The sequence below is a fragment of the Musca vetustissima genome, unplaced genomic scaffold, assembly GCF_032173495.1.
Source record: "Musca vetustissima isolate MV318-11 ecotype Yass unplaced genomic scaffold, APGP_CSIRO_Mvet_v1 utg29509, whole genome shotgun sequence".
In the NCBI taxonomy this organism is placed as follows: Eukaryota; Metazoa; Arthropoda; class Insecta; order Diptera; family Muscidae; genus Musca; species Musca vetustissima.
Window position 1 is genome coordinate 94,003 of NW_026883678.1, and position 21,746 is coordinate 115,748.

At 36.0% G+C, this 21,746-nt stretch overlaps 1 protein-coding gene across 1 annotated transcript in view; it reads right to left on the reverse strand.

Moving 5' to 3' along the window:
* Positions 1–983: 983 nt before the first annotated feature.
* Positions 984–21,746, reverse strand: part of LOC133330611 (receptor-type tyrosine-protein phosphatase N2) — a gene marked incomplete at its 5' end in the record, with an annotated part of 86,636 nt that continues 65,873 nt past the window's right edge. The window contains 9 exons of the mRNA XM_061539052.1: positions 984–1,515; positions 4,626–4,792; positions 4,857–5,054; positions 5,121–5,342; positions 5,405–5,981; positions 6,047–6,130; positions 6,463–7,875; positions 7,955–8,012; positions 11,635–11,688. Coding sequence (XP_061395036.1) covers positions 984–1,515; positions 4,626–4,792; positions 4,857–5,054; positions 5,121–5,342; positions 5,405–5,981; positions 6,047–6,130; positions 6,463–7,875; positions 7,955–8,012; positions 11,635–11,688 — 3,305 coding nt within the window. The remainder of the gene's footprint in view (positions 1,516–4,625; positions 4,793–4,856; positions 5,055–5,120; positions 5,343–5,404; positions 5,982–6,046; positions 6,131–6,462; positions 7,876–7,954; positions 8,013–11,634; positions 11,689–21,746) is intronic.

A 21,746-nucleotide genomic window follows, 5' to 3' on the forward strand; every position in this document is an offset into this window, starting at 1 on the left:
TTTGTATATATATGTGTGTGTGATACACCCTTGTTTTGTAATTTTACATATATATGATTTCAGTTGTATTTTTGTTTTAATTAAGGTACACATATTAGTTAATGATATATATTTGTTGTTGTTTTTTGTAATAACAAACACATCGATAATAATAATTGTTGTTAATAATAATAGGAAAAATAGCAATTTCTTGTATTTTATTTGTGGTTGTTGTTGTTTTATTACGCCTTCATCTGCAATCTCTATGTATTGATTTGTTTTTGCCAATCTTTGTTGTTGTTTGTTTTTTAACCCGTAAGCAGAGCGCGGGTGCCAATAAGAATAGTAAACACCTTCTTTGATAATTAATATGCTTTTATGTTGTTGTTATTATTGTTATAGACATCTATACATTTTTAGTACACTTATTTATTTGTTTTTTTAGTTTTTGGAATGGAGAATAAAATTAATACATAATAATGATAATAATTTAATGGTTTTTTTGTTTGTTTTCATCTTCTTCATCTTTCATACTTATAATTGGTTTTTTAACGTGTTCTCTTTTTGTTGTATATATTTTATATTATTTCTTTTAAGCATTTCTTACATATATAAATATATTTATGTTTTTGGTTGTATGTTTTATATAAACGTTTATATATAGACTTATTTACTACCAACACTTAAGCTTAGCTTTAGGGCATTTTCTGTTAGCGGTTAATCCTCTAGCAAGCTATCAAAAATGTCTCCAAATTTAGCTAAGGGCTGGTAATTTAGTAAATCGGGCACACACATTGACACAGCATTGCTAGTATTAACACATTAACAGAAAACGTTAGTGGAACTTAAAGACAAAATCTAAAACAAAAATCTTGGAAAATAATTGAGCCATCATCTTGCACACCATATTAGCCTTTTTCGAACCTTCCATGACTAACACATCCTTTTCAATAAAAAAATGTAGAACCAAAAAATTAATTTAACTGAACTTAAAAACCCCGTTTTTATTTCTTTTTAGCATCGCCTTTCGGCGATGCCGATTTTGCCGTTGTCGTCTTTGCCGGTGTCTGTTGCTGCTGCTGTTTCGTTTCCTTTTCCTTATCTTTGTCCTTATCCTCCGTAGCCGTAGTCGTTGATGCCTTGCCTTTGCTATTGGTGGGTGTTGATGTTGTTGACGCCGCTGCTCCTGTTCCTGTTGTCGTTGTCTCCTCTTCCTCTTTCAGTACTCCAGTCTCACGTGTTGTTTCCACATCTTTCTTTTCATTTGATTGATTTGCCGGTAGAGCCTTTAGTATGGCATGCACCTCTTCAGCCACTGCCATCAGTACGAATTCAAATTGTTGCCGTGTCGCCACCAAACCCGCCCGTTGATCTCTCAAATGTTCCAGTGTTGCCGCAATATCAATTTCTCGAGCGCCCTTATTCATTCGTCCCAATACCAAGTCCAGTAGAATGTATGCTCCTGTACGACCGGCACCACCACTGCCATGTACCACAATGGGGCAGGAACGTCCGCGATAGGATTTATTTACTTTTCTGTAAAATATGGGGAGAGATATTAGTTTGAAGTAATTCGAATATGTTTTTCAATGTTCATTTTATCCAACAGGACGATAGGGAACAAATATTCTAAGGTATTTTCCCGATAATTACATCCTGAATTTTTCGAAACTGGGCTGTTTATTTATATACCTTTTTGTTGAAATTCAAGGACCTTTTTTGAAATAGCAGAACATCTGACAGTACTTGAGCTTTGATTTCGGAACATAGTTAGGGTTCTATGTGCTTTTGATCAATAATACCTATTCTGTGATGTCGAATTTTCGTAGGTAACAGAAAATCCTGAACTACATGTATTACACTGTGCGACAAAATCATAATCGGAGATATGGCGATATATAATACATTAAGAGATAGCTTCACATCTTGATTTGTAGCTATTGAATGCATTGTTTGATATTAAATTTCTTCAGTAAAATCGTCCTTTTAACTCCATGTGTCCTTTTCGTCCTTAATTTATTAAAACCGAATAGAACTTTTAAAAGATGAGATTTTTCATCCACGCAAACAAAAATTTTGCTCATAAGATTTTAGGTGGGGTCCTCAAAGATGAGAAATCGATATTTATTTTAACGTTTGATTAGTCTATTCTTAAATGTAACCGTTTCTACACACTAATACCCTTTCATCCCCAATATGGGCCACGATTAGGTAGAGTTTCTATATAATGGGCTCTCAGTGTTCCATATTCTGAAGGGGTTCAGAGACGTTATAATTTGGACAAATCTTCCGGCCAAAATTTTGGAAATAGGCACAATATGAAGCTTCCGCTCCATAAAATTTTTTTGTGGGTAAAGAATTTTTTTGCGGAAAAAGTTGAACATTGGTCCATGTTGATGCATATTCTGAAAGGACTTCAGACACTTTTTATACCCTCAGCCTTATGGCTAACGAGGCTATATACACATTGATATGGTATAAATGTGCCTCATCGAAATATTGGTTTTAGACCCCATGTTTCTTTGGACCAAATCCGTTTCACACAATTTGGAGTCGAATTACAAATGTCCGTGCGTCTGTCTGGCCGGCTGATTCGCACCATAACTCTCGAAGGGAGCAACCGATTTCGTCCAAACTTTGCACGTCGTAATATTTCTTCCAAGCTTAGTTAAAGTTCGAAGATGAGGAATATTGATCAACTCCTTCTGGTACCTTCCCCACAAAATGGTCAAAATTGTGGTAAAATTTAATTGTATAATATGAATGCGAACGTACTATCCGATTGGAGCCAAACTATGCACAACCTTTTATCTTTGCCAGCCCTAGATCAAGTCCGAAGTTGCCACCCATTGGTTTACTTTTTCTGGTACCTCCCCACAAATGGTCATAATGTTCCATATTTATAAATACAATATGGGGCAAATGGAGTGTCCAATTTGAACCAAACTTTGCACAATCCATTATCTTTACGAAGTCTAGATTAAGTTCGAAAATGGGACCCATTGACCCACTCCTTCTGGTACCTCCCCCACAGATGGCCAAAATTTTCAATATTTATAAATGCAATATCAGGCGAAATGAATGTCAGATTTGAACCAAACCTTGCGCAACCTATTATCTTTACCAACCCTACATCAAGTCCGAAGATAGAACCCATTTGTCCCCACCTTCTGGTACCTTCCCCAAAAATGGTCAAAATTTTCAATATTTATAAATGGGATATTAGGCGAATGGAATGTCCAATTGGAGCCAAACCTTGCATAACCTATTAACATCACCAAGCCTAGTTCAAGTCTGAAGATGTGACTTATTGGTCCAATCCTCCTGACATCTCCCCCACAAAGGGTGAATATTTTATAAATTTGTAAATTTAATTTGGAGCGAATTGCGGAGGCAGGTCCATTATATGGAGGCAAGTCCATTACAGGTATTTTGATGGTACAAACAAAAAGTGCTATATTTTAGCACTATTTGTTCTTGTTGAGACGAAAACTTCTTCGCAAAAAATTGCCAACATAGGTCCACGTTTCAGTATAGTCCCCATGCAATGTTATTGCCACATTTTCGGTATTTTGAAAGATTCTATTGCATTTTTAAATCGAAAAGACTGTAAATTGATATTCCGGATTCTTATATGGTGAAATACTTCTATACCGAAAATATTCAATATAACTCCATGTATTGACCTATCCTTCATATAAGTAATTTGTGAACTCCGGTTTCCGTGTGGGTACACATTTTTATCAGAATATATAGGTCCACATTTTCTGTAAAGGTGTCATTCTATGTTAAGTATTTTGAGGGTCCTTGGCACATTTTCGAACAGAGGTGACTACTTGGTGTTTCGGACGCATGTTGAGCAAACAACTTCTTCAGAGAACTTTTTCAATAATTTTCAAAGAGGATAATAATCCATGGGTTCATGATTTCACATATTCTCTCATATAAGAGCCACGGCCGATTTTAGGTATTTTTAATGCGCACCTCATGGTGGAGACCCTGACCGACCTCAACAATCTTTTCTCCCAATAAACTATTAGCATGAGGCCTAAACGTTTCTATAGAATTTTTTTTGTCTAAAATAAGACGTTTTTAATATAAGCCTCCATATAAATAATTTCTGAAATCCGGGTTCCGTGTAGCTACAGTACATCACAATAATATAGGGCCATATTTTTTACAAAAGTATCATTCCATTTTAAGTATTTTGAGGTTCCTTGGTTCATTTTCCAACAGAAGTGACTGTATCTTGGCCTTCGCCAAAATTTATTACATCAGTTTTGCAATTCTTAGAAGGATCGTGTTGGCCAACTCACACTCTACAAGACGCTGATACTATCCCTCATGAAGCATCTGAAGCATGTGTATTTGCTCAAGCAGATGAGGCAGCTCTTGGAGTGTTTGAGAGAAAAATTCTCCGAAAGATCTAAGAGCCGATCTGCGTCGACGGAGAATATCGTAGTACTTCTGGGAACAGACTGTCTCATTTATTTTCATTGAAAAATCGTTTCCAATATTCCTTCGAATAGTAAGGAACTTTTAATGATCTCTTCAGTATCCACCCAACCTCAAATTCATTTTTCATAAATTTCTTCTTCACTTAATTGAACTTAGCATTATTCACTTCACATGTTATTCATACAAACCTTCTGAAATCCAGCAACGCCTTAGCTTGTGGTGGTACGCCACCCTGGGGCCATGATAGGAAATGGAACTGTGTCACTGTGCGAGTTTCACTCGTACGCAGATTTTTCAGATAGAATGAACGGACCAGATAGTCATCACACCAAATGTGTTCACTAACCAAGTGGACCTGAAATGAAAAACATACCACCATTAAAATTTGTCAACTAAAATTTTAAAAATTCCCCACCCACCTCATAGATGTGATAAACCTCAGCACCTTCTTCAGGCCAGTAACGGGCACATGCAATTTCGCCATTCTCCTGCAAACGACACAGGGCCACAATGACAACGGCACCCTGTTCCCAAATCATTTGCCAGAAGTGGGCCAGTGTAGAGGGAATGGGTCCTTGTGCGGCAACGTAAGCAGGGGCACGGGGATCGTGGTCGGTCTGAAAGGGAAAAGTATAACATTTTAATTAAATCTTAAAATAATATTATGTTATATCGAAGCTTACAATTGTCGAAGCATTAATGTAATCCAAACCTTCAGCATTGGCCAAATGATTTAAGACTACACGAGAATGGTCATAGGGCAAGGGTGCACCAGGTCTGTTCAAATTAGCACATTGAGGCTGTAATGCAGCATCTCGAGCACTGGGTTCGGCCTCATAACGACATAATGCTTCCCATTCTCTTTGCAGGCGGCCTTTGTTTCTCAAGTGGTCTTCCATGTAAGACTGAAATCGCAAACAAATAATTGTTAGGTTCAATATAATAAATGAAGACCTTTTTCACTTACCAACACCATATGTCCCGTCGAAATATCCATATTCGTAAGGGCCGGTTCTTCACTCCACGAAGAGGTACTGGATCGTGACGACGGCGGCCTTTCATTATCCTTACTCAGTGATGTTATGCGTCCACTTGCTACCGGCTCAACAGTACTACTTCCCTTACCTCCCGCCATACGAGCACGACACAAATCCTGATAATCTTTAGTGCAACTTTCCGCACCCGCAATACCCGACTGTATACCACCCAATTTATCGCGTTTCTTATCATGGCGTTTTATCAGGATCAACGTTACAAATATAACAATAATGGCTGCTGCCCCAGCACCCGCAAACATGTAAACCATAATGTGGGTAACATCGGGCCCTTGATCAGCCAGCTCAATACGTGCTGCCGAAACACTACCGTCTTCATCGCGTTTGATTTTATCACCAACACCGGCACTCAGTACGGTTACACCGAGACGACGAAGGATGTTATTTTTGACACCACGATTTTCATTAATCGCTCGGGCAATGTCAATGGCCGTCTTGTGTTCGGGGTTATTTGAGTCCACCCGGAAAGAGACTTCATGTGGTAGAACGCTGAGGGATTAAATGGAATAGATATTAATAAGGATCTAAGGGGTATGAGGATATTGTTAACTTACGTTAAATAAGTAAAGTATCCTTGCATGTGTAAAATATTTGCCAACTCGTTTACGATGCGCACGCCATCATTCCAACTGTCGATGCTGTGGGAAGAGGAGATTTATATTTATAGAACTATGTAATTATCTCAAGAAAAACTCCGCAGGATCAAAAGAAATTTTATGGGGAAAATAGGTCTACTAAAAAAAATCTGTCCTCATTGACTGAGGATTTTTTTCTTTAGAGAAAAATCTGTCCTCAGTAATTGAAGATTTTTTTCTATAGAAATTTTTTTCTATTGAAAAAAATCAGTCCGCTGAGACACAGGAATTTGTTTCTATGGAAAAAATCAGCCACCAGTGACTGATGAATTTTTGTCAGGTACAGAATTTTTTTTTTCTATAAAAACCGTTTTTTATTCCCCACTCATACTTACGGGTTTTTAACAAACACATGCGCATACTCAGTATCGACAGTATGCGGTGCATGATCTTCATCCGAGTGGTTTTTAACGACTTTCTTCTTTTTGCTTGCCTCATTGCTGCCCTTAATATGGGCCGGTAGCTGTTCCTTGTTGTTATTCGCCTCTGACGCTGTACTGTTCGACTTTCGCACCAAATCCTCTTTAACGGATGGTGGAGGACCCAACATTGGTCCTGGTTTCTTAACATCCAAACGTTCGTGGCGGGTAAAACCCAACATATTTGCCAATAATTCCCGAGCCTTCTCTTTACGCTGTTCCTTATTGTAGGCAGCATCAAAACCGGGCACTTCATTCATGGTTATGAGACCACCTTCGGTATAAACCTTTTCGGGACGATGTTGTTTATGACGATGTGGATGCATATTGGCCGACAGCAATGCTTCTTCTTCGAGAGGAGTAAGGGAGTTGCGGAATAGACTTTCTTCTATGTCCAGACGATTGTCATTTTCAGCAGGGTCCATTTGATGGGGAGGTTGTCTTTTAAAGGCTGAGATTTCGTCGACCTCTAGAGGTTCGGCTGCCTGAATGTGGCTGTAAACAGGAGGTTCTTGTTCCAATCCCTTTTCTTGTGCCAATTCACGGAAGAAAGAACGTTCCCGAGAGGGTTTCTCATTGGCCGCCACACCTTTGCGAGGACTTGTACGCTTGAGGGGTCCATAATTTTCGGGGAAATAAAATTCATTGGAATCATCGCTAGGTTCTTCCGGAACATAAATTGGCACAGACGGAGGCAGAGGTACAGTTTCCATTTGCTCGGCAATACGTTCGGAATTCCTTTCATATGGCTGAGGATCCGGTTCTGAGGCAGCTAACATCTGATATAATTCCAAACGATTCCTGGCCGCCTCTTTACGTTCCTCCTCCAATTGGGCCTCCTGTTGCTCCTGTTCCCTTTGTATACGGGCCCGTTCATTTTCCAAAAACACATCCATAACATTGGGAGGATTCATTTGCGATTCACGATGCCTATCGAATTCTCCCAACTGGGAAAGTTCCAGAGGGTCATTGCGTACCTGACGATCCTGCAGTTGTAATTGTTGTAAAATGGCATTAATGCCACTCGAACCCGATGGAGACCAGTGTTTCTTTAGAGGCGGGTACAAGAGTTTATTCGCATTCGCATAATCCTCTTCCGGTGGTATGAAACGTACAAAGGCCATGGCATCAGCTGGTCCATCGAAGTCGGTTGGCATGGGCGCCAGATTAGCACAGAGATTGGGAGGTAGTTGGATTTGCTTTTGCATCGAAAACAATGAACCCTGTATGCGACATTGGACATATGGATGGTCCCAGCCTAACCCGGCCCCCTGCAACTCCTCGAGCATAGTGGCGAGTAAACGTGATTGGTCTTCCGTGAGAGGGGTCCTGCAGAAAGAACGGGAAGGAGGAGAAGAGAAAATAATTAGATTTTTAATTGATTATGATTGATCCTTGAACTACTTACTTTTCAATGTCCTCCATATCGACACCAGTGGTTGGTATACATTTTCCAAAGATGTTGTCTATTCCAGTCAATTATGGCCGAATGATGTAGAGGGTGAGCGGAAAAGAGGGAAGAAACAAAACAATGATTGTAATGATAATAACCATAATTGTTGAGTTTATCATAATTTACGGGTGCCAAAGGGCTTCCAAACACCACTCAGTGTATGCATTAAGTGGTGGAAGGACTCGTTGCCATAAATAAAGGACTCTTTATTTGAATGCAATTGAATTTGCTAACGAACATCAGCACGGCCACGGCCAAAGCGAATCGTTTGCCCAGGCAACTCATCTATTATACTTATCGCCTACACTTTCTTCAAATTACTCCCTTCGTAAATATGCCTCATACACATAGCGGCAGTGGCGTAGCTTAATAAATTTTATAACAAAATGTTCCAAGGAAAATGTTTATCGAATTTCCAATGAGTATATAAATGCTGCAATATATTAACCTAACCCCATTTCAGTTTTACCCTCCCACGCCTTTGACTAATCAGACTATCCCACTGTCCTGTCCTATCCTACTGCTATAAAGACGGTTTGTTATTTGCATATTGCTGATGAGGATGATGACGACTTTTTTATTTTGTTCATCCATTCTCTCGCCATTTCTCCCTCTACTCCTCTCCCCTGCCCCCATGTTGTCTACAAAACCGGGTCATAATTTAAAGGTTTAGGTCAGAATTGTTTACAATTTTTTTTCTCCACTCCAGCAAGGCGCAAGCCAGCAGTTCATTGGACAAGCTGAACGACCTGATAATGTTTTGCCTTTAATTTTTGACTGGGCCAGACGGGAGGCCGGGTGGATGGAGTTATCCTTGAATTGTTTACGTGTTAATATTCTTTTCTGCCAACGGCAAGATAATGAAAATCTAATGCTAAATTATGGACTATCAGCAGCAAACGTTTAATGTTAATTCATGCAATTTACCGAAAAACCCATTAAGCTGAAATGTCAGATGGAAGTGCCCCCAAAAACTACAACAACAAAAAAAAGGAAAATATAAAAATTGGGATTAATTTTGTGTTAGCGAAAATACCCTACATTTTAAATCGACAATAAATTAGGAAAAAATCTAATAAATAACGATTATTTTTTATGAATAAAAATAATCTAAGTTCGTTTGGAAGTTCTTGAAAAATTATTTTTAAAAAATTCATGCTTCGAGTGTCTATGAAAATTATTTTTAAAAAGATCGACCCAGGCTAGTGTTAGTACTTGAAAATATATAACATTACATTTTTTTCGATCCTTGAAAATATATATTAAAAATTCCACTACTTTTCATACTCATTGCAAAGATATTTTTAATTAAAAAAAAAATTATTCTCGAAAAAATATTTTTAAAATAGTCCACGGACAACGATAGATGGCAGCCACATTACCTAGGACCTGTTGGTAGTCCTTGAAATATTAGTTTTAAAAAATCTACGCCTATTGGTAGTTTTTAAAGCATTTTTTTAAATCTAAAAATCGAAGCTTAAACATTTTTTAAAAAATACACACTGGTTGATAGTCCTTGAAATTTATTTTGAAAAAGTCCCAAATTTTCTTGAAAAACCCAGGCCTATTTTATGTCTTAAATTTTTTAAAAAAATATTTTAAACCAGTAAGGAAAGTAGTAAATTCGGACGGGGCCGACTATATGATACCCTTCACCACTTTGGGTATATTCAACAGATGAATCCTTATATATCACAATTTACACAATTTACATAAAATCGGAAGAAAGTATATATAGGAGCTATGTCTAAATCTGAACCGGACCATAGCACACATCATTCTAGACTTAAATCAGTACGCTATGCAAATTTTCGTGCAAATCAAAAGATATATGTACACCACTTACATTAAATCGGACGAAAAGATATATGGGAGCTATATCTAAATCTTGACCGATTTTCAGGAAACTTAACCCATTTCATTCTAGACCTAATTCATTACTCTATGTCCACTTTCGTGCAAATCGAAAGATATAGATTGACTTTGGTGCACCATTTACATTAAATGGGAGGAAAATATTTATAGGAGCTATATCTAAATCTGAACCGATTTTCATGAAACTTAATACACACCATTCTACACTCACTTCAGTACGCTATGCCTAATTTCGTGGAAATCGAAGGATATATAGGAACTTTGGTGCACCATTTACCTTAAATCGGACGGGAGCTATATCTAAATCTGAACCGATTTTTCCCAATTTCAATAGGGTTCGGGGAGAAGGGGATTATAAATGCGACCTGTACTTTGTTTTCAATTTAACATGGAAAGAATAAGCTTAGAAAGTGCCTGCATATCTCAAAAGGAACCAAGTTTCCTGTTGCCTGTTACAAACATATGCACAGTGTGGTGAAGGGTATTATGTCTTTGTGCATCTTTGTAGTCATTATACCCTACACAACTTTTGTGTGAAAAATTACAAATATTGGTCCTAGACCCACCTTTAAGTATACCGATCTATAGACTAGTATATATGTGTCCGTATGTCCATTATAATTTGTAAACACGATACAGGCCACAGTTTTGGACCAACCTTAACGAAATTTTGCATGGGCTCTGGCCAATGAAACCCCCTATTGTTTTTGGTATATATTTAATTTTTGTAGGTTTTTCTGGTCCGAACATCGTGAAATTTTTGATAGGAAAAATATTTTATAAAGTTCCAATATTTAGCGGGTCAAATGGAGACTTTTGTGTGAAAAATGACCTTTAAATTGATACCAATAGTTATATTGTTCAAAAGGAGTGGTTGACCTTTAAATTGATACCAATTATATGGTTGTATGTGGGAGTTACACTTAAATATTTACAGGTGCTTACGTATTCAGACATAATTTAGTAACCCAAAACCACACTAGAGGGCGGAAATATAGCGCTAATCGCTTTGAAAATTTCCATGAGATTCCAGTTATGGCAAAGGACAACGCCTATTAGTTTCGGTGATGATCAGATAATAATTTTGGGATCAAGTGGACCGAAAACCTAATTTTTTGTGTTTTTTGGAGTCGATATATAGGTCACAATTGAAAGCCGAACATCACAACACAACCCACGGTGAAGGGAATCTGGACAAGTATTAGAGGTGCTGTAATGATTATTAGTAACATTTTGCCAGTCAAAAGTGTGCAAATATCGCGAAATATTGACCAATCTCAGAATATACAACCACAGAAAGTTAGATTTTCATGAAAGTTGTGTAGGGTATCGTATGGTCAGCCCCGTCCGACTATACTGCTCCGCTCACTGGTTTTTAATCTACGCCAGTTGGTAGTCCTAGAAAAAATATATTTTTTTAATCTACGCCAGTTGGTAGTCCTAGAAAAAAATATTTTTAAAAAAATCTACGCCTGTTGGTAGTTCTTGAAAAAAAAAAAAAATTTTTTAAATCGACGGTTATTGGAACTCCTTGAAAAAATGTTTGTAGAAAGTCTACTGCTGTTGGTGGTATAAAAAATATTAAAAAAATATATACGGCTGTTTGTGGTTCTTTTATTTTTTCAAAATTTTCGCCTATTTTTGGTCTTATAAAAAATCCGCGCATATCGTTGATCCCAGAAAAAATGTTCTTTAAAAATCTACAATGGTGTGTAGTTCGTAAAATGTTGATAGTTTATATATTTCGAATTCTAACTTACCATCGAAGCACACTTCACTCCCTTCCAAGCACAGGGTACGGACAAATTTGCAACCTGTAAAAGGAAAAATAATCGATTAGAATTATTTTATATTTCGAATAAAAATACATTGTCTTAAAAGGGTTTTGTATGGTGTTACGATGATTTTCCATTTTGCAATCTCCTTCAAAGGGGTTCTGGGATTTTTGATTATGATTTTTGTCACATCATCTTCTTAGACATCTTAATTTTTGTGTGTAAACATTTATCTCCTCATTCCTATAATCTGAGACATACTCTAACTCCAGATAAATATTACCATAACTAAATTAAAACGCCTATTTAACAGTTCGCATGGTCTGCTGAATATGGCAATAAAACACAGTCACCATGCCAAACATCGAACATGAGCTTTCTGATGTTAGGTGTAGATAGGTAGGTGGTTACATAGGTGTTGTTGTGAAAGGCTTAATTAATGTTTACAAAACTGCCACTTTTCATCACTACCTTCACATACCCACACACTCCTAACCGCCCTACAAAACGTAGTTTGTTTATCAGAACCAACAACAAAAAACATCAGAACATATACTGGCAAATTTTTGTTTGGTTTGTTTTCAGACTGGTTGTGTGCACCATCCAGTCATCCATGGATGATGGCATTGTCATACAATGCAGTGGCCAAACATTTGTTGTTGTTGCTGTTGTATCAGTTGTTTTTCGGTTTTTTGTAAAGTCACTATCGGTACAACATATCAACCAGGCGGAACAAGATTTTTTGAACATCTGCCAAAAATTTGCACAACACCCGCACACGAACGCATTCAACTAGGCTGGGTTATTTGCCAGGAAGTACCGCATTGTGTGTGTGGATAGCCAGCAAGCCTAACATGCAACGTTGAAGGGCGGTCGAGTGGTGTTTACTTCTGTGGCATAATATGGAAATTGCATGCTGAACGTCGTGTCGTATCGTATTTGTGTTGCAGTGGCAAAATAATCTTTCCTGTATCGTTGATTTACCCAGCAATTTCATAAACTTTCCACATCAAAGTGTTGAAAGCAACGAAATGAAGCCAAAAAAGGGATTTTTTGCACCGAATGTAATTGACAGTGTTAATGCATGGTTTTTTGTTTTCCCCGGAAAATTGGGTTAGCAGAGCAGGTACACAAAGGTTGCTGGTGGGGTCTTAGTTACAAAGAGATGGAGAAAATGGTAATTTTCATAAAAAAATTGAGAAATTTTGTGTATCGAGCAAGGTCATAGCGGAATACAATATTTTTTCAAAAATTAGGTTTTTAAAAAAATCTACGCTTGTTGGGAGATTTTAAAAATATATATTTTTAAATTCTACGTTTGTTGGTAATTTTAAAAAATATTTTTTAAAAACGTACGCTTGTTGGTAGTCTTTAAAACATATTTTTAAAAAATCTACGCCTGTTGGTAGTCTTTAAAAAATCTACGCCTGTTGGTAGTCTTTAAAAAATCTACGTCTGTTGGTAGTCTAAAAAATTTAAGCCTGTTGGAAGTCTTTAAAAAATCTACGCCTATTTGTAGTCTTTAAAAATCTACGCCTTTTTGTAGTCTTTAAAAAATCTACGCCTTTTTGTAGTCTTTAAAAAACCTACGCCTGTTGGTAGTCTTTACAAAATCTACGCCTGTTGGTAGTCTTTACAAAATCTTTAAAAAATCCTACAAATCTTTAAAAAATCCTAGCCTCTAAGTCTTTATTTTTTTTTAAATCTACGCCTTTAAGTCTTTAAAAAATATTTTTTTTTTTAAATTTACGCCTTTAAGTCTTAAAAAAATATTTTTTTTTAAATTTACGCCTTTAAGTCTTAAAAAAAATATTTTTTTAAAAATCTACGCCCCAATGTCTTTAAAAAATATTTTTTTTTTAAATCTACGCCTCTAAGTCTTTAAAAAAGAGTTTTTTTTAAAAAATCTACGCCTCTAAGTCTTTAAAAAATAGTTTTTTAAAAATCTACGCCTCTAAGTCTTTAAAAAATAGTTTTTTAAAAATCTACGCCTCTAAGTCTTTAAAAAATAGTTTTTTAAAAATCTACGCCTCTAAGTCTTTAAAAAATATTTTTTTAAAAATCTACGCCTTTAAGTCTTTAAAAAATATTTGTTTAAAAATCTACGCCTTTAAGTCTTTAAAAAAAAGTTTTTTTATAATCTACGCCTCTAAGTCTTTAAAAAATATTTTTTTTAAAAAATCTACGGCTTTAAGTCTTTAAAAATATATTTTTTAAAATCTACGCCTCTAAGTCTTTAAAAAATAGTTTTTTAAAAATCTACGCCTCTAAGTCTTTAAAAAATATTTTTTTTTAAATATTTTTTAAAGCTCTAAGTCTTTAAAAAATATTTTTTTTTAAATCTATGCCTCTAAGTCTTTAAAAATATTTTTAAAAAATCGACGCTTCTATGTCTTTAAAAAATATTTTTAAAAAATTTACGCCAGTTGGTAGTCTTTATAAAAAAACAGTCCTTTAAAAAATATAAAAATAAAATATCAAGCACTTTGATAGTCCTTCCAAAATATTATAAAAATAGTCCTTGAAAATATTCTTAAAAAAGATCCACGCTTCTTAATAATACTTTATATTTTTTTTTTTCAAACCATTCTTGTTAAGTCCTTAAGGAAACATCCTTTATAAATATTTTTTAAATTTTATCTCTACTTAATAGATTTTTATTTGTATTTATTCACTGAAGCCTTTAACATCTGGCTTGCCTAAAAGTATGCACCACACATGGTAGTGAATTGGATTCAATTTAATTATTTTCTATTATTTTTTTCTCCCAAAACTGTCCTTTTCAATCATTCGATTGGAAGTAATGGAATGTGTCCTTACATTCAATCAATACCAATGAACCCTTAACGAATAGAAATTGAGACAATAACAAGGGTTTCAAAACAAATCCAAAAGAAAAGCAAAAATATCGAAAAGCCTCTGATAAGGTGAATGGATAAACAAGGACTTTACGGTTTATAAAAAAATGTCAACAACAAAAAAAAACAACTTTCACTTTTTTACGATGATGATTTTTCTATGGGGTTTGTCTATTTTATTTGCTCGTTTGTTACTGTCGACATCCTACGTACGACGAGTAGGAGAAATGGTTTGCTTTTGGTGGAAACAAAACAAAATGGAAAAAACTACAAAAATCCTTTGCCAGAATCCTTTCTACCATTGAAAAAAATGAAAAAAAATAAAATCCCCCCTAAAAACCGAAAAAAATGCTGCGTAAACACTTTACTTTCGATTTTAGTTCTCGGGCCATCCTTTTTTTGGCTACCCTTGCCACTCATTTGCCATAGATTTGTATTTTTTGTCGAAAAAAAAAATAGCTTCAAGCGTTCGGAGGAGGATCAACGAAAAACATGGCCAGCATAAAATGTAGAACCATATTGTGTTCACGTACTCTTTGCATTTGTAATGAATTCTCATTTAATGCCAATTTGTTTGGCGTGTTTTCGCTTTTTCTCTCGTTGATGTTTGGTTGGTTAGGTGGAAAGAGAAGCAATAGCGACAATTCATTTAGTTTTCCTTTAATACTACAATAAAACGGAAAATAAGTTTTTGGTTTTTTCACTTTTTGTTTCATTCCTTTATTGACGTCACAGAGAATTTTCCACCGAAAAAAAAAACATTAAATTTTTTTCTCACACCCTCCCACATGCGAACTTTGTAGCAATTGTAATTTGGCCACCAGATTTTGATGACGTGACCGAGTTTTTTTTAAGCTAACAAAACACGAGAGGAAGCAATAAAGCAAAACTCCAAGTGATTTGAAGCTATTCAAAAAAAAAAAAAAACAAAGAGCATAGAACAAATAACTTACAAATGGCATAACGTTTAGTGTTAGCCATCAAAAAAACATGCTGCCAACAATTACCCAGGCCTAATAGTGGAAATCAAAACACGCCGCTTGAGGAAAACATTGGTTTCAATCCGTTTTGATACAAAATATTATAAAAATCAACAACATGGGCCTAAGCCTCTTGATACTCCTTGAAAAACTATTTTGAAAACCAGTGAGCGGAGCAGTATAGTTGGACGGGGCCGACCATATGATACCATACACAACTTCCAAATCTAAGATTCCCTTTACTGTGGGTTGTGTTGTGATGTTCCATTTTCAATTGTGGCCTATAGATCGATTTGAAAAAAATAAAAATAATTCTTTCGATCCATTTCATTTCAATATTATTATCTGATCATCACCGAAAATTATAGGCGTTGTCCTTGACCATACCTGGATCCTCATGGAAAATTTCAAAGCGATCAGTGCTATATTTTCGCCTTCTAGTGTGGTAATGGGTTACTAAATAATATCTGAATACGTAAGCACCTGTAAATATTTAAGTGTAACTCCAAAATCCGAGTAAATACGACAATAAATTATAAACGCCAACCACTCCTCTTGGATATACTATCCATTTCTAGGATCTATACGCCATAGAATACAAATTTTGTAATTTCTCACACAAAATCAGGGTCCATTTGACCCGCTAAATATTGACCGATCTTTATCAAAACAGGCATGCTTATTCTTTGGCCTGATCCCCTTTTTCATATAAAAATTCGCGATGTTTGGGCCATAATTGCTACCAGAAAATTAGACAAAAATAATGTTTTCGGTCCATTTCATCCCCTAAATATTAAACGATCTTTAACAAAAACAATAGGGGCCTTCATTGGCCAGAACCCATCTTACATGCAAAATGTCGTGAAGATTGGTCCATAACTTTGACCTGTATCGTGTTTACAAATTATAATGGACAGACGGACGGACACACATGTCTAGATCGACTCAGCTAGTCGAGATATGACGATCGGTATACTTTAAGGTGGGTCTAGGACCAATATTTCGCGGCGTTATAAAAACTTGGGGCTGCACAATGCTATAATACCTTGACAACACAGTTGTGTAGGGTATAAAAATCACGTGTCTTGATAGTCCACGCTTCTTCATAGTCCTTGGGAAAATATCTGAAATTCATGGATCTTAATAGGCCTTGAGAAAATATTTTCAAAAACTCCACGGCACTTGTAACTTTTTATACCCTTTACCACACTGTTGTACAGGGTATTATGTCTTTGTGCATATGTTTGTAACAGGCAAAAGGAAACGAGATAGACCTATGGTTCCTTTTGAGACTATGCATAGAATCACTTTCTGAGTCGATTTATGAATGTCCGTCTGTCTGTCCATGTTAAATTGTAAACAAAGTACAGGTCGCATTTATTTATGATTCGAATTGGATTAAATTTGGCACAGCCCATTTTTTGGCTCAAGGACAAACCCTATTGAAATTAGGAAAAATCGGTTCAGATTTAGATATAGCTCCCATATATAATTTTGTCCTATTTTTAGAAAATGGCCGATTGGCACGAAATTTTGCACAACGTACTGAAGTTAGGACATTCTAACGTGTGCCAAGTTTTATTGAAATCGGTTCGGATTTTGATGAAGCTCCCATATATTTAGCAAACAGTGCACCAAAGAATCAAATTTATGCCGATTGGCACGAAATTTTGCACAACGTACTGACGTTATGATAGTCTAAGGTGTGCTAAGTTTTATTGAAATCGGTTCAGGTTTAGATATATAGCCCATATATATTTTCGTCCGATTTTTAGTAATTGTGCACCAAAGAGTCAAATTAAGGCCGAATGGCACGAAATTTTTCACAACATACTGAAGTTAGGATAGCCTAACGTGTGCTAAGTTGTATTGAAATTGGTTCAAATTTTGATATAGCTTCCATGCGTAACATATCGAAATGGGTCTAGAATAACGCCTGATAATTAAGTTTAGATGAAATTGTTTCAGATTTAGATATAGCTCCCAATATATTTTTGTCCGATTTTACGTGAATCGTGCACCAAACTCTTCGTGTTTTTCGATTGACACAAAATTTTACACTACGTTCTTAAGATAGTTTATCCCAATATAAGTTAAGTTAAGGTATTAAATTGAGCTTAGAATATTACGTTTCGTATAAATTGGTTCAGATGCAAATATTGTCCCTATTTATATTTTCGACTGACTTCATGTTAATTGTCCTCCAGATAATGAACTAGTGTCCACTTGAGCCTCTGTGTTGTGGAATAATGAATAGTTTGATTTAAATCAGTTTGCATAATGTTGGAAAGACAAACTTAATATATCCTGCATACTATGGTGGAGGGTATAAAAAGGTACCCGGTTATTGATCGTAGTAACCCACGATCAATAACGTCGGTTCACATCTATACACATTTAGTTGAGTCCAATTTCATGTCAATGGTTATTCAAAAAATTCCAAGTCTGTTAGTATACATCTCTTGAATATATCCAAAGTGGTAAAGGGTATTATATAGTCGGCTCCGTTCAAACTTTACTACTTTCCTTACTGGTCTTTAATAAAGTCTTTGAGACTGATAAATTCCTTTAGTGCCACTGTGCTTTTGTTGTGATTCTATCAAGTCATTGTAGCGCCGCTGTCATGAGCTGTATTAAACGGGTGGTCTTTGTTGCTTTGTTTACCCCCCAATCTTCTGGTTTTTGTGAACTAAAAAACATGTTCCTTAGGATTGCATGTCATGCCGCCGCCTAATGCCTGTCGGCATGTGTGCACAACAAGTATGTATAATCTGCCCTGCAGTAGTAACAGAGTAATTAATTACGGTCTTTGTGTAGTCTAGGCTTTTGCGACGTTATCATCCTCATCGTCGTTGTCATCATCATCATCGCCACCTCCACCGCAGTAACTGCGCCTGCCACCGCCATGAACGAACGGCTTGTGCCTTTTCTGCCACTATGTGACAATCTTCCACACGACATGACACGTTTTAATGACTGTTTGTCTTTGCCTCCGCTGTGGATGCTGACTGCCGCTATGATTTACTTTCGGGGGCTTTTGTATGTACTCCTAATGGCAAAGCCCTCATACTAAAGTCGAATATCTAAACAAACCAGTCAGCTAACCCACATGACTTGTTGTTAATGGCAACGACTGGTTAAGAAAGGATGGTGAAAAGAAGGAGGATGCTGAAGAGGCATGGCTGTGTGTATATTTTAGATATTTTACTGCCGTGAATGTTGATGTTTGCCAAGAAGACGCGTGGCTGCGACTAATTGTTATTTAATTCGTTGGCGCCTCTTAAGGGGTCGTTTGGAGTGTCATGCGATGCAGGATGTTTTTGTGAAATATTTCTTTAACTGTTTGTTGTTGTGTTTTTTGGTGTGTTGGCATTTATTTTGGACATGCCATTGAGTTTATGGGAAATTGGCCATCATTAGCACAAGCGATAAGTGAAATAAGGTTCATGTGTGTGATGAAGAGATTTTGCATGCGATGGGAAAGATGTTTAAGTAATTATATCTGATCAAATAAACACACGGTTTTGTGATAGTCCTTGAAAATAATATTATTAAAAGTCCTTAAAACTATTTTTTGATAGTCCTTGGAAAAACATTATTAAAAAAATTCACAGTCCTAGTCCTTCAAAAAATATATTTTTAAACCAGTGAGCGGAGCAGTATAGTCGGACGGGGCCGACCATATGATACCCTACACAACATCCACGGAAATGTAACTTTGTGTGGTTCTTTAGTCTGAGATTAGGCAATATTTCACGATATATGAAACCTCTTGACCTCTAGAGTTCAGCCAATATTACTAATATCCAGTACAGCCCTTTTAATTAATTGTCCAGATTCCCCGTGGGTTGTGTTGTGATGTTCGGCTTTCAATTGTGGCATATAGATCGACACGAAAAAAAAAACAACAAATTATGTTTTCGGTCCACAGCCTACCAATATTATTATCTGATCATTACCGAAAATTATAGGCGTTATCCTTGACCGTAACTGTATCCTCATTCAAAAATTTAAAGCGATCAGCGCTATTTTTCCGCCCTCTAGTGTGGTAATGGGTTACTAAATAATATCTGAGTACGTAAGTACCTGTAAATATTTATGTGTAACTCCCACATCCGAGTACATACGACAATATAATTGGTATCAATTTAAATGCCACCCACTCCTCCTGGATATGCTATCAACTTCTCGGGTCTAGGACCTTCAGGTGCAAATATATACCCCATAGAATACAAATTTTGTCATTTTTCACACAAAAATCAGGGTCCATTTGACCCGCTATATATTGACCGATCTTTATCAAAACAGGCATGCATATTCTTTGGCCCAATCCCCTTCTCCATGTAAAAATTCGCGATGTTTGGGCCATAATTGCGGCCTCTGGAGCGACCAGAAAAACCGACAAAAATTAAGTATTTGGTCCACTTCATCCCCTAAATATTAACCGATCTTTTCCAAAAAACAATAGGGGTCTTCATTGACCCGAACCCATCCTACATGCAAAATTTCGTGAAGATTGGTCCATAACTGTGGCCTGTATCGTGTTTGCAAATTATAATGGACAGATGGACGGACGGACACACATGTCTAGATATTTCGCGGCGTTACAAACTTTTGGGGCTGCACAAAGCTATAATACCCTGACAACATAGTTGTGTAGGGTATAAAAATTCACAGTCCTAGTCGCTCAAAAAATATATTTTTAAAAAATCCACGCTTTTAATAATCCTTAAAAATCCTTTTTAATCCAAGCCTTTAAATAGTACTTTAATTTTTTAATCTCAACAAAACATCTACTCCTTTTTATAGGAATTTCTTCCAACATTTCTGCCATTTTTTAAAACACATTATTATCTAATATTGAATATTGTCGAAAAAATAAAATAAATTGAAATTTATTGTCATGCGCTAATAATAATAGTAATGGAGAATCATTATTATGTGTATGTTTAAATCAAACCTCCATATGGCTGGGATGTTTTTACAACAAAATCCCAACGAATGCAAAATCTGAACGAATTGTATAGCATTGCAGATCGTGGTGGTGATGGTGGTCATGAGTGTTGCGACCCCATACTATTCACTACACCCAACCATACCCGGCCCACCGTTCTAATAAATCTGTATAGCAGTGCAAAATACAGTCAAATATGCAAAATGCTAAGTGATAAATGGATTCCAAACATGATAAATGCATTTAATGGCAACTCAACCAGCTAACACAAATATCCGAACTCTCAATGGGTCGCAAGGATAGTCAACTTAAAAAAACACACGCACACACACACTAAAACGGCAATAGAAATTCTCCACATAATATTTGACTGGACCAGTGATTTATAGTGTCTGCATACGGATGATAAGGAGTGAAGAGGGGAGGAGAAAAGGTGTGTGGAAATAGTCAAATAAGATATTTTTAAATGTTATTGCCATTGGCGTTTTGTGCAAAAGAAAAGTAGTAGAGAAGAGTTTTGGGTTTGTGGACAGAAATCATCATCATCATTAAAATGTCCTCCTTTTTTAGCATAGTGTTGAGTAAATATAATTTTGTTACTTTTCTTTAAAAGGACTTCTTGGTTGTGCTCCCCTCAATCGTCAAGTGGAATTTTTTTTGAAAATGTGCAGTAATAAAGACATTTTAGTGAAAATTATTTGTCAAGTAGTGGAGCTTTCAACAAGGCCAGACCATTAGGAATTCAAATAGTTTTAGTTAAACATTTGAACAGAACATTTGAATGATTTTTGTTTGATATACAAAAAAAATTAAAGCATTTAAAAGTATTTTAAAAAATTGAAGCATATGGCTTTGTTCACTTTTTTAAATTCCCTCCTTTAGAAACTAGTAGTATGACCTTCTCACTTTTTTTTAAATTTCAAAAATCACTTTAAACAATAAATATCCCAGAATAAAAACTTGACATTGATGATCACCACCATCGATATGTCAAATTACAGACAGTGACATGTTTTAAAGTCAAAAACTTCAATTTATACAAAGAAAACCTCAACACATTGACGTGATGACAATGAGGAGAGAGGGCGAGTGAAAGATAGCTTTGAATGGAATAAAATCATCCATTCACACAGACAGGATTACAAATGACTTTTGCTCCACTTACAAAGAATACAACAAATAAACCATGGTTTTCGCTTACAAAAGGCAGCCAGCAAGTAAACCAAGCTAAAATTCCATTCCTGAATAGCTTTCACAGAAAAGTGAAATCACGTTGAGATATTAAGTTTAAATCTAAAGAATGTC